General features: G+C 34.1%; 1 protein-coding gene across 1 annotated transcript; it reads left to right on the top strand.

Moving 5' to 3' along the window:
- The first annotated feature begins 9,955 nt into the window (after positions 1-9,955).
- LOC128984629 (uncharacterized) lies at positions 9,956-14,036 on the top strand. The gene is made up of 2 exons (XM_054403964.1): positions 9,956-10,638; positions 13,240-14,036. Exons 1-2 carry the CDS (start codon positions 10,255-10,257, stop codon positions 13,888-13,890), a joined length of 1,035 nt encoding a protein of 344 aa, XP_054259939.1. The 5' UTR covers positions 9,956-10,254; the 3' UTR covers positions 13,891-14,036.
- The last annotated feature ends 340 nt before the right edge of the window (positions 14,037-14,376 follow it).

Here is a 14,376-nt window from a genome sequence, read left to right as displayed (position 1 = left end):
TTTTAAGTATTTAAACAAAAGTTTGTTTTAACAAACTTAACACAGCCTAACTAGTCTATAATATTTTTCTAAATACCATTGAAGGTTGAGGAAATTCATTATTTTACAGATATTTGACGAGGCAAGTTTTAAAGAACTATTGACAACTAGAAGTAACACATCTAGATCTGGTAGTAGTGTTGCATCAACAACTGGAAGTTTACCAGATACAAATACCTCTTCAGTGAGTATCTTTATTTGAATCTATACTTCAAACTTTAGAGATAACAAATATCTATAAGGGGAAGTGATCCAAACCCCTGATATATTTGTAAATATCTAAACCAACCCTCTTGCACAAAGTTCAAGAAGTTGTGTATAGTTTTTATAACAGAATCACAAATTCTAGATCTCAAAGAAAAAAGTCTACATTTTATATAGTATTGTAAAATCTAAAACCATTTTGAACTATATTTTGTAGTGAAGATTAAGTGCAGTAATTCCTTATCGTGCAGTTGTAGTGAACAAATCAGTTTATCGGAGCTCCTGCCGATAGCGCTCTAACCTAGAAATCACCTGTCACCCAGTGTATAGTTGCTGTCTCTAACTGAGTGTATTATACCAATTTGTTTGTATTCTTTTATTTGATTTATTCTTTGTCATCATTCCTTGACAATACTTTCCTTCACTAATATGTAATCTGCATATAAAATCAAATATTTTTCATTTTACATTTTAAATTATTTTATTATTTTCTAGAATTTAGTTCATGATTTTATCTTGAATATAGCTAAACAATTTTCTGAAATACAGTCTACAATTTTTACAACTGGAAGTTTACTAGATACAAATACCTCTTCAGTGAGTATCTTTATTTGAATCTATACTTCAAACTTTAGAGATAACAAATATCTATAAGGGGAAGTGATCCAAACCCCTGATATATTTGTAAATATCTAAACCAACCCTCTTGCACAAAGTTCAAGATGTTGTGTATAGTTTTTATAACAGAATCACAAATTCTAGATCTCAAAGAAAAAACCCAAACTACATTGAATGTAATTGTATTTTAAGTATTTAAACAAAAGTTTGTTTTAACAAACTTAACACAGCCTAACTAGTCTATAATATTTTTCTAAATACCATTGAAGGTTGAGGAAATTCATTATTTTACAGATATTTGACGAGGCAAGTTTTAAAGAACTATTGACAACTAGAAGTAACACATCTAGATCTGGTAGTAGTGTTGCATCAACAACTGGAAGTTTACCAGATACAAATACCTCTTCAGTGAGTATCTTTATTTGAATCTATACTTCAAACTTTAGAGATAACAAATATCTATAAGGGGAAGTGATCCAAACCCCTGATATATTTGTAAATATCTAAACCAACCCTCTTGCACAAAGTTCAAGATGTTGTGTATAGTTTTTATAACAGAATCACAAATTCTAGATCTCAAAGAAAAAAGTCTACATTTTATATAGTATTGTAAAATCTAAAACCATTTTGAACTATATTTTGTAGTGAAGATTAAGTGCAGTAATTCCTTATCGTGCAGTTGTAGTGAACAAATCAGTTTATCGGAGCTCCTGCCAATAGCGCTCTAACCTAGAAATCACCTGTCACCCAGTGTATAGTTAGTGTCTCTAACTGAGTGTATTATACCAATTTGTTTGTATTCTTCTATTTGATTTATTCTTTGTCATCATTCCTTGACAATACTTTCCTTCACTAATATGTAATCAGCATATAAAATCAAATATTTTTCATTTTACATTTCAAATTATTTTATTATTTTCTAGAATTTAGTTCATGATTTTATCTTGAATATAGCTAAACAATTTTCTGAAATACAGTCTACAATTTTTACAACTGGAAGTTTACTAGATACAAATACCTCTTCAGTGAGTATCTTTATTTGAATCTATACTTCAAACTTTAGAGATAACAAATATCTATAAGGGGAAGTGATCCAAACCCCTGATATATTTGTAAATATCTAAACCAACCCTCTTGCACAAAGTTCAAGAAGTTGTGTATAGTTTTTATAACAGAATCACAAATTCTAGATCTCAAAGAAAAAACCCAAACTACATTGAATGTAATTGTATTTTAAGTATTTAAGCAAAAGTTTGTTTTAACAAACTTAACACAGCCTAACTAGTCTATAATATTTTTCTAAATACCATTGAAGGTTGAGGAAATTCATAATTTTACAGATATTTGACGAGGCAAGTTTTAAAGAACTATTGACAACTAGAAGTAACACATCTAGATCTGGTAGTAGTGTTGCATCAACAACTGGAAGTTTACCAGATACAAATACCTCTTCAGTGAGTATCTTTATTTGAATCTATACTTCAAACTTTAGAGATAACAAATATCTATAAGGGGAAGTGATCCAAACCCCTGATATATTTGTAAATATCTAAACCAACCCTCTTGCACAAAGTTCAAGATGTTGTGTATAGTTTTTATAACAGAATCACAAATTCTAGATCTCAAAGAAAAAACCCAAACTACATTGCATGTAATTGTATTTTAAGTATTTAAACAAAAGTTTGTTTTAACAAACTTAACACAGCCTAACTAGTCTATAATATTTTTCTAAATACCATTGAAGGTTGAGGAAATTCATTATTTTACAGATATTTGACGAGGCAAGTTTTAAAGAACTATTGACAACTAGAAGTAACACATCTAGATCTGGTAGTAGTGTTGCATCAACAACTGGAAGTTTGCCAGATACAAATACCTCTTCAGTGAGTATCTTTATTTGAATTTATACTTCAAACTTTAGAGATAACAAATATCTATAAGGGGAAGTGATCCAAACCCCTGATATATTTGTAAATATCTAAACCAACCCTCTCGCACAAAGTTCGCAACAACTAGAATCTATACGATCAATCTGTATAGAGAACTATAACCTCGACATCTTCCACTACCTGACAATAGGTTCTTACTGTTTCGACGTCATGCTCAAAGTCACTAAAGTCCAAATAGAACTTTTAAACGACATAGACATGTACAACATGATAATGAAAGGAATAAGAGGTGGATATACATCCGCAATTAAAAGCTATGCAAAATCAAACCACCACACTCTTCCAAACTATAACGCCTCAGAACCAGATTCATTTATATACTTTTACGATATAATAGGTCTATATGCCACTATAATGTCAACAGAACCACTTCCACTTGACAATTTCAAATGGATTTCACCATCAAATTTTAACATATACAACATAAGTAATACCACCAATAATACCTCCAATGGTACAGGTAACATTCTAGAAGTAGATTTAAAATACCCTTTCAATACCGATCACATAGACTATCCACTATGCCCTTACCACGATGAAGGTACAGGAGGAACATTAATATCTTCTTTCAAAGATAGAAAACATTACGTGATGCATTACAAGACCTTAGAACAAGCTCTGTCAATGGGTATGATACTAGAGAAAGTCCATAGAGTCATTTCATTTAACCAATCATGTTGGTTAAAACCCTACATTGACATAAACACCCAATTACGAACAACCTACTCACATGACAAAACCCTCTCAAATTTCTTTAAACTGCAATCAAACAGTTCAACTAGATCAATCAAGTAATCTATGGCAAGTCAATAGAAAAAGTAACTGAAAACCTAAACAAATACTTCCTGTACAACAACACTAAGAAACTCATGTACTTAATAAAACAACCCACGTTCATAGACAGACTAATTCTAAATGAAAACAATTATATAATATTCATGAAAAGGAAAAGGGTCCAGTCCAAGAAACCCATATCTGTAGGATTTTCAATACTAGATCTAAGTAAGAGATACATGTACCACATGTATTACAATAACTCGAAAAAGTACTTCCCACCATTCAATTTAGTATACCCAGACAACGATTCATTTGCAATACAAGTATTCACTGATACTACTTCATTTACAAAAGATCAACATTTCATTTCTAATACTCTCTTAGGTAAATTTAAAGATACATCTCCTAATAATCCCATTCTAGAATTCGTTACAGTAAGAAGTAAAACATACGGGTACAGGACATTGAAAGATACCATACCACGACTAAAGAATTTACCCAAATCTTTTAATTTTACAAACTATAAAAACATACTACTATCCATTAAAATGTACAACACCTATAACAGAGTAATTGATAATAAACTATACCAAGTAATACAGAATAAAGCAGTAATAAAACACACACACACACACACACTCAAACACATAACACAATGACATCATCATGAACAATCACCCTCTCACTCTCATTCTCTCTCTCTCACTCACTATCACTCCCCTATCACCCCCCCCTCTCTCTCTCTCTCTCTCTCTTTCAATACCCCTCTCCCTCCCCCATTTTCTCTTTCACTCTCTCTCTCACTCCCAACTCACATTCTCTCTCTCTCTTTTCAATACCCCTATACCTCCCCCATTTTCTCTTTCACTCTCTCTCTCACTCACTCACACCCCCACACATTCTCTATCCCTCTCTCTTTCATTACCCTCTTCCTCCTCCATTTTCTCTTTCATTCTCTCTCTCTCATTCTCTTACAATAACCAACACCAACCAACAACTTTCAATAACACATACATATAAAATCAAAAATACACATATATAAAAATTTTCAATTTCATTTCAATTCTCCATAAAATCCTCTCCTTCCATAACTACTTACCACTGATAATGTGTCCGGGATAACTAATAATAATAATAATGGGAAGCTAAGAAATTTAAGTTTCACTCAAAAAGGTCGGGCAAAACGGGATACAAAGAAACTTTTTCCCGTTTTACCCAACTCCAAAGTGTACCATTTTACCCAACTAGGACAATATTTTAAATAAACATGGTTGCCGTCGGTTCCGTGACAGTAGCATAGAGGCTAATCTTATGAAAATGCTTCTTAATTAATGATGAATACAGATACGTACTTACTGAAATCGTGTCTATTCACATGAAGAAATCTTATGGAATGAAGTTCAACAATCCACTACACGATTTTCAACGTGAACGTGGTGAACGTAGTGAGTGCATATCATATGATTAACTGATAACAGTATATTAACTGATTACATCAAACAGGAATGCACTATACCGTTAGTTTTATTTATTAAAATATTAACAGAAATAAATTAAATACGGGTTTTTGTATTTTATTTTTAGCATCAGTTTGTGAGCAGCGTACGGGCGCAGTCCTGACAATGCACCATACACAACGCCTCTCCACCAGCAGGCGTCGCTTACAGCTCTGACAACCCTCACCTACATCACGAGCCCCCCCCCCTGCGGTGGAATCCATCCATTGTTATCAAAACAAAGTGCGTCATCTAATTCGCTGTGTGACAAGAACAACTTTTTTTAAATTTGCAAAAAAGATTTTTATGAGTTATTTTGATTTATATTGAAAAATTAAAGATATATCCGTGACGAAAGTAAGTGCCCTCATAAGAAAGTCATTTATTTATTAATTTTAACCAAACAATTACATAATAACTGTGTAAAATTAAATTACACGTGGTAACAAGTTTTAAATAATAATTTGCGATTGACTTTCTTTTAATTTATACTTATTTTTATTGAAAAATACGCTCTATTTTACACATTATCCTCTTTATATTAATGGACTCTTCCTGGGGTAATCACGTAGAAAGACGATGACGTAGTCGAAATTACCGTGCCTTTCTCTGAACAACAACCATCAATGTCTCCGCATTCAGCTAATTTAGGGATACCCTTTTTTACAATCTTGCAAATCTTGGGGAACCTGCACATGATTGGATAGGCTAGTCTAAACAAATGGAAACGTGTTTTTGAGGAAGAACTATTGGGCGACCCCGTTCTTGTAAAATTGCTCTTTTGTTTGACACATTTTTATAAAATATTTCATGCATACGGTAACTGTGACAGTTCATTGTCCCAAAATCAAGTTGACCAAATACGTTTTACCAGCTTACAGCTTCGAAGACTTGATAAACATTTTTAAACCAGAATTAGAAAAAAACCTTTCAATAATACGTACAGTTTTAAATAACCAACACAAAACAGTCACTAGGACTATGCAAACCCCGATAAAACGTGCACAATAAGTAATTGATTTTGAGGAAAAGAACAAAAAGAAATTCAAGAGTAATGCTTATAAGCATCATTCAAGTTCCTCGGACTCCTCATCCGAGGATGATGATTCAGACACCAAGGATAATTTTGCTAATTTGTTTTAAAAAAAAAACAGAGCAATTCGTTAAAAGTCAGTCAACTGTTTCAATGTAATACCGGGAATTTAAAAAAAGGAAAATTAAAACTGTGGGAAAAATGGCAACCATCTTATAAAAATTGAAATCACTGACACAAGAGACCTTAATTATTGTCGTAGCGAGAAGTTTTATTGGCAAAAAGGAAACAAAAAAGGCTACTTTTTGCTTAACGCCAAAGATAATGAAGATCAGGACATGTTATATCTATAAAACGTTATTGTATTTTTTCAGCGACAAAAAATTGCAATCTATTAAATAAACCGAAAATGGATTTGCACCGCATCGTGCTACACCCATGCACGATGATTTGCGTAGTCCATACAATTATAATTAATTGGAAAAAAGTAAAATATTGGTTAAAACTGACATCACCGTTTGATTACCCCCCAACTGCTAAAAGGTAGGATAGGGAGTAGGTCTAGGCTAGCTTTAAAACACTCAGTTGTTTTAGCAGCGAGATTATTGATCCGGATTATACGGGCAATTTTTGTGTATTGATTTTCAATCATTCAAACACCGACTTTTCCATTAACAAATGAGATAGGATTGCCCAGCAAATTTGCGAAGCTGCTTTGTTTCCTGAGGTGGTTGGGGTATCAAAATTGGGTTTAAAAAAACGAGGCGCCACCGGATTCGGGTCCACATACCGGAGGATGGTGTATATAAAGAAGATTTTTTAAAGATACTACAAGATGAGCTGCGTGGCACCAAATTCCTCAAGTATAACATTGTACTGGAAGCCGTCTTCTGCCATCCAGAAGGACACTGTGATTTTATGAATTTCAAGACCTAATCGAGGCTTGTACACAGCACCTGTGATGAGCTACAAGAGCTGCGGAAGAAGGACGGCTCTTAACTGCTTTGTTAGGAATCTGAAGCGCAGGCGAAAGACAGTGTGTGGACTTTGCATGAGATAAAGAGCCTCACACTAAGACTTAGTAAATTTTCATATATGCATTGCCTGTTGGCAGTGGGTATCTGTCACTGTCTCCAAAGATTTGTAAAACGTAATGTTTTTTAAATGTAAAAAATAGTTACGACAGCTGTTGTATGTATAGTATATTACCAAAAGTTATACCTAACGCACGCCATGACTCAGTGTTCGTTGACCATAGATTAAGGGAATGTGAAAACCACTACTACTTTGATGGTATTTTTTTTCCAACACTTATTTCATAAATAAAAAACATTTTTGAATTAGATGAAGAAACCCATATTACTCCCTTTAGGATATTTCACGACCACTTTGATCTCCTCCTCGTTAGAAACGATGAAGGTGGGGCACATTTTACATTAATATTTTATTTCACAAAGCTTATGCAGCCACAAATTACAAAAGGCAGCAATAAAATCACAATCTGCGAAAGGTGTAGCACTCATAAAGAAAACAGGCGTTGTAAGTGAGCATCCAATGCCCTGTGGAAAATCGAAACCTAGTGAAGTGCTTATGCCAGAGCAGCAAAAAAGGAACTTGGATTTGTTAGTTATGATATGCAAGTTAAAGTACCGATTGTAGTCACAACTGACTTTGAATTAAAATTCCATCCAGTTTCCTCGACAGACAATGCTTATCAACGACACGGATCAAACTCATTTGCATATATTGTGGCAAGTTACCTACCAAAAGAGCTGTTAGATGAATCTGACATAAAACCTTTCGTACATAAAAATATTTTCTTCAAAAGATTCTTCCTCTTATACCACACTTTAAAAACATGAATTCTTTTCTAAACAATTCTTCCACTTATACCACTTCGCCTGATAAAATCTTAATATCATCTTATGCGTTAAAACCAAGAATATTGCTCAGAGAAATATGGCAAGCTGATGGATTTCCCCTGAAAATGAAAAACACTATGTTTTCAACACAAAACATTTTAAACTTCTTTTCCTTCGCCTACCTCCATGTCATGTACGTCATTATTGTATTTTAAAAGTCTTCCTTTAAATCAGGAACCGATTAACATTTCTTCTTCACCTACCCCAATGTCATCTACATCGTTACAATAATAAATCATAAAAAAAATAAAGTTTTAACTTTATTATTTATATTGAGAGTTTGTTAACTCCATAAAATATTTCAACACTTTCATCCTATCCAAAATGTTACACCTGCCCACTATGGTCATGTCTTAGAGAGCAAGAGTGATGACATTGAGACAGAGAGTCAGAGTGTGTGTGAGAGAGAGAGAGAGGGATGATGTCCATGTATAAAACCTGTACTGTCTGCCTCTTATGCCAGTATCAATCACAACTTCCTTCACAGTTTATGATTTACTTCTATTCCGGTACCGAGAGTTTTTTTTTACATTTTCGTGATTTTGAATAGGTACACCACAAACTCGACAAAAACTTTAAATAAGTAAATAATTAATCAGAATTTTAGTGACTAATTTTTTTACTCTGGTAGTTTTAACTTTATTATTTATATTGAGAGTTTGTTGAAGTCCATGAAATATTTCAACACTTTCATCCTATCCAAAGTGTTAGACCTGCCCAATATGGTCATGTCTTAGAGAGCAAGAGTGATGACATTGAGACAGAGAGTCAGAGTGTGTGAGAGAGAGAGAGGGGTGATGTCCATGTATAAAACCTGTACTGTCTGCCTCTTATGCCAGTATCAATCACACCTTCCTTCGCAGTTTATGATTCTATTCTGGTGCCGAGAGTTTTTTTACATTTTCGTGTTTTCGAATAGGTACAACACAAACTCGACAAAAACTTCAAGTAAGTAAATAATTAATCAGAATTTTAGTGTGTAATTTGTTTACTTCGATAGTTTTAACTTTATTATTTATATTGAGAGTTTGTTGAAGACCATGAAATATTTCAACACTTTCATCCTATCCAAAATGTTAGACCTGCCAAATATGGTCATGTCTTAGAGAGCGAGAGTGATGACATTAAGACAGAGAGTCAGAGTGTGTGAGAGAGAGGGGTGACTGATGCTATATTTTAATTAGTAACATAAGATGCGAGGAGAGTCAGCACACGATTCGGGACTACGGTTATTGTCCTTGACGTTACCACATCTTCTGGAGAGGAGAGGATCACCTTTCTACCATCAAGATTCACAACCCTCCTCACTGACGAGGATCTGGAGTTTTTCACCAGCTCAAAAATGTATAGCGTAAAGTGCACAGATATGGTGGGGAATTCCCCCAATGTACGTATCTACAAACACTAGCAATATTCGTCCATAATGTTTTTATAGAATAAATGGTTGTATCTTAATTACTGTGTTTTAGATTCCATATGCATCCTCAGAGTATGAGTAATTCTAAACAACAAGCTGCCGCCGTAATTATTTATACTTGCAACAAAATAGTACTGCTTTTAAGTATTTATTTAATTTTACACTTGCTCTAATTTTATCATAATATTTATGTTGAAACAATTATTAGATATACTAGAACAATATACACCTTTTTAAAAGTTGTTATCATGGTTGGCATAGAACACTTTTTATCCATAATCACCTAACGTGATCAACTGATCTCAAGGTCAATTTTGTCCGACCGGGTCGCGACGACTACTCATATAATATACAGACTCATGCCTAAGATACAGCTATAATAACTTTTAAAATATTCAACAAACGTTTCTTCCGCTACCTTGTTTGGGAGTTACTAACCTTGGTCAGTGGTATAAGATAAAAGCATTTGCTTTGCAAAAGTCACTTGTGTTCAGTTAAGGTGCCCATACACGTACCGGCAAGCCTGTCAGTTCTGCCTGAACAGTCCGCCGGAGACCGGCGGCCGTAGCGTGTGTGGGGTCCGGCTGGACTGTCAGTTAAGACTGTACCGGCGGCCGGTGATCGAATGGAAACTCATCAGTTCAACCGGCTTGCCGGAAGCTGTTTCAGTCAAAACTGAACGTGTATGGGGAGCGGCGTCCGACCACCGGCCGAACTTCATTTGTATTTCCGAGTTGTTGCTAGTAGTTGTGAATTGTTTCTGTGATTATTTGTGAGTTGTTGTTTTGTGATTGTGAAAATGTCACGTGAAAAAGAGAACCAATGCTTAGAGGAATTTATTAGTGTGTATCAAAGTGAGAAATGCTTGTGGAAAGTAAAATCAGCAGATTATCATGATAGAATGAAGAAGGAAGCAGCTTACGGACGGTTAATTGAAGTGTGGAAGCAGGTAGATCCAAATTGTAATAAATCTACTGTGTTGAAGAAAATAAACAATTTGAGAAGTAGTTACCGGAAAGAGTTGAAAAAGGTTAGGGAAGCAACAAAGTCAGGTGCTTCAGCCGAAGATGTGTACTTGCCAAAACTGTGGTACTACAATCTCCTGCATTTCTTGGACGACCAGGAAACTCCCCGCCAGTCAAGGAGTAACTTGAGCGAAGATGAACAAGTTGGGAACAATGAGGTAACAACAACATGTAATTTATGTATTTTATTTATTTGCAAAATCAATACCACATCATTACCATTCGAAAAGCAACAGTTATATTTAAAGTTACTAAAATAATGAAAAAAATGCAAAACTATTCATTCCAATGTCAATGAATAAAGTTTCTCTGCCACGGGACACTACATTCATTAACAAAATAATCAAATCAATACCACATCATTACCATTCGAAAAGCAACAGTTATATTTAAAGTTACTAAAATAATGCAACAAATGCAAAACTATTCATTCCAATGTCAATGAATGAAGTTTCTCTGCCACGGGACACTACCTTCATTAACAAAATAATCAATGAATTTTTCTCGAACCCTTATTGCGGCAGTCATGGTGCTTCCACGTGCTCTTTGTTGTAAACCGTACATGTTCTCATGTTCACAATTGTAACCTACATTTGTGATACCAGCTTCCCTGTCATCGATGTCAAAGCATTCTGTAGGGGCATACGTTTTCGGAACAGTGTTGACCAAAAAATTGTGCAATACACAGCATGCCATTACAACAGATTCAATTTTTGTAGGATTCATATTTATAAAAGTATGAAATATTCTGAACCTGGCACTCAATATTCCAAACGCATTTTCTACTATGCGCCTTGCTCGTGATACACGATAGTTGTACACCTTTCTATTGTCATCAGTTAAACTTGCCAATCTAAATGGTTTAATCATATCGACGCGTAACTGAAATGCATCATCCGCAACAAATACGTAAGGTAAAGCTGTAGATGTGTCTTTGACGATTTCTTCAGGAGGTATATTTAATGTACCGTGTTGCAGTTTGTCATAAAATAAAGTGTTCTGAATAACACCACCATCGGACACTCTACCATTTGTTCCAAAATCACACATGATGAACCTATAATTTCCATCAACGATTGCCATCAACACCATGCTATGGTGTCCTTTGTAGTTGAAGAACTCCGAACCACAGTCTGGGGGAGGGATGATGGTAATGTGTTTCCCATCAACTGCACCGAGGCAGTGTGGGAAATTCCAACGCTGCTCAAATTGTTTTGCTATGGATTTCCATTCTTCCTCTGTTCTTGGAAACTGAAAACGAAGAAGAGTTTTAATTCTTATTAAAATTATATTATTATTATATTATTATATAATTATATTATTATGATTATTATATATAATATATTATACAGGGTGAGTTTTAATTGTCCCCCCCCCAACTTTTTTCTACATTTTTTCAAATATCAATCCCAGACCACTTCCACACATTGTTGGGTAGTAAGTACTTCATTTTGACAAGGTAATCATTTCCGGCCGCCATCTTGGATCCGCCATATTGGATGCAAAATTTTTTTTTCAAATGTAAAGGTGGGGTTGTGACCCATTATTTCGAACTACATTTTTACCCTGATTACAATGCCGCAAACCATTTTCAAAAATCTTGGTTCATTCTAAAGTTACGAGGGCTTTTTAAAACATTATTTTTAGCCCATTTTAACATTGTGCATTTACAAACTAAGACCATAATCCCAAAATAGTGCTAGATAATGATAAGTATACACTACCAGTAATTGTCCACCTATTTTCACTTGGTTATGACTGATGTATTTTTTCGGCCGCCATCTTGGATCCGCCATTTTGAAATGTGATAAATTATTTTAAATATGAAGGGGGTGTTGTGACCCATCATTTCGAACTACTTTTTTAAGCTGAACTTAATTCCATAATCAGTTTTTCATTTTCATTTTTTGATTTTGAAATATTGACATTTTTAACAAAAAAAATTTCAATATTTCATAAATAAACTTGATAACAAAAAATGGATTGCGGCATTGAGTTTAGCTTAAAAAAGTAGTTCAAAATGATGGGTCACAACACCCCGTTCATATTTAAAATAATTTATCACATTTCAAAATGGCGGATCCAAGATGGCGGCCGAAAAAATACATCAGTCATAACCAAGTGAAAATAGGTGGACAATTACTGGTAGTGTATACTTATCATTACCTAGCACTATTTTGGGATTATGGTCTTAGTTTGTAAATGCACAATGTTAAAATGGGCTAAAAATAAAGTTTTAAAAAGCCCTCGTAACTTTAGAATGAATCAAGATTTTTAAAAACGGTTTGCGGCATTGTAATTAGGGTAAAAATGTAGTTCGAAATAATGGGTCACAACCTCACCTTTACATTTGAAAAAAAAATTTTGCATCCAATATGGCGGATCCAAGATGGCGGCCGGAAATGAAGACCTTGTCAAAATGAAGTACTTACTACCCAACAATGTTTGGAAGTGGTCTGGGATTGATATTTGAAAAAATGTAGAAAAAAGTTGGGGAGGGGGACAATTAAAACTCACCCTGTATAATATAATATTATATATATTATAATATAATGTAACTAATTATAATATATATAATTATAATATATATTATAATTATAATAATATTATTAAAATGTATAATAATATTATAACTTATTATAATATATATATAATAGAATATTATATATATTATATATAATAATTATATAATTATATTATTATTTTATTAGACTATTTTACTTAAAATTAGGGAATTACATCCCGTATTTTTTTTTCAGAATGAGGAATCCACGCCGAGCGTAGATGTGCATGATGACAGTATGCGGATTGCTCCTAGCGAAGACATCGAAGTGCACGACATCGAAAGTACTGCTTTACCCGCATCATCTAATAGCAATGTAAATCGCTCTAAAGTATCATCGAGACCAAAACCAGCAGATAATGTTACATTGACACATGAAGTTTTAACTACCGTTCAAAATCATTTTAAGACACCAAAAAACCCTGATGATCGCTTTGATGCTTTTGGAAAAACGATTGCACTAAAATTGAGGGAATTGCCAAACGATCAACGCCGGTGGGCAGAAAAGTTTATAAATGATGTTTTGTTTGAAGCAGAGGGTGGTAATTTAGGCAGTAATTTTGCGTTGGTTAACCAAAGACCATATGAATACCAACAATACCAGTCCTTTTCACCACGACAGTTTCCTCCGATGCGTAATATTTCTACAACCAATTATTCCCCATCTACATCCATTAGTTCGCAGCACGGAAATTCCACCCCATACCAATCACCACAATCCAACCAAAACGTAACCCCTCCACCCAACTCACAGGTTTACGTTGACTTGAATGCGTCACAATCACAAGACCAGCGTACTACAAATGCACTTGTAACTTTCCTCTCAGAATACAATGATGTTTCTTAAATTATTACAACAAGTTATTGTCAACAAGTTACAAGTCAACAAGTTATAAATTAGTACAGTATTGTGCTTTAATTTCGGAAGTTTGATAACCATTGAATTATGTGTTACATTTACAGAGTGTCCATACAATATGTAGACTTATAGAATATGTGGTAAATTTGTTTAATCGCTCAACATAAACCTTTTTTTATACTGTATTAACTATGTGTTGTGTTTGTGTGCAGACATGAAATAAAATTCTCTCTTTTTAATATGCTCATATATATTATTTCTCTTACCTTCAAGTGATCCTTTTGGAGAACTTGGTAGATCGCCTCACAGGTTTCTGGTATAATTTTTCCTAGTGCTTGTGGGGATATGACTGTTGAATACTTTAGGTCCTCTAAACTCCTCCCAGTAGCTAAGAATCTAAGTGTAGCGGTTAGACGTTCGTGAGGAGATATGGCATTCCTCATCACAGTGTTTTCCCTCTCAATCAATGGAGCA

This window comes from Macrosteles quadrilineatus, unplaced genomic scaffold, assembly GCF_028750875.1.
Source record: "Macrosteles quadrilineatus isolate MER2022 unplaced genomic scaffold, UCM_ALF_1.0 Scaffold_2__2_contigs__length_208266976, whole genome shotgun sequence".
NCBI lineage: Eukaryota > Metazoa > Arthropoda > Insecta > Hemiptera > Cicadellidae > Macrosteles > Macrosteles quadrilineatus.
This window is presented reverse-complemented; position numbering and strand designations above follow the sequence as displayed.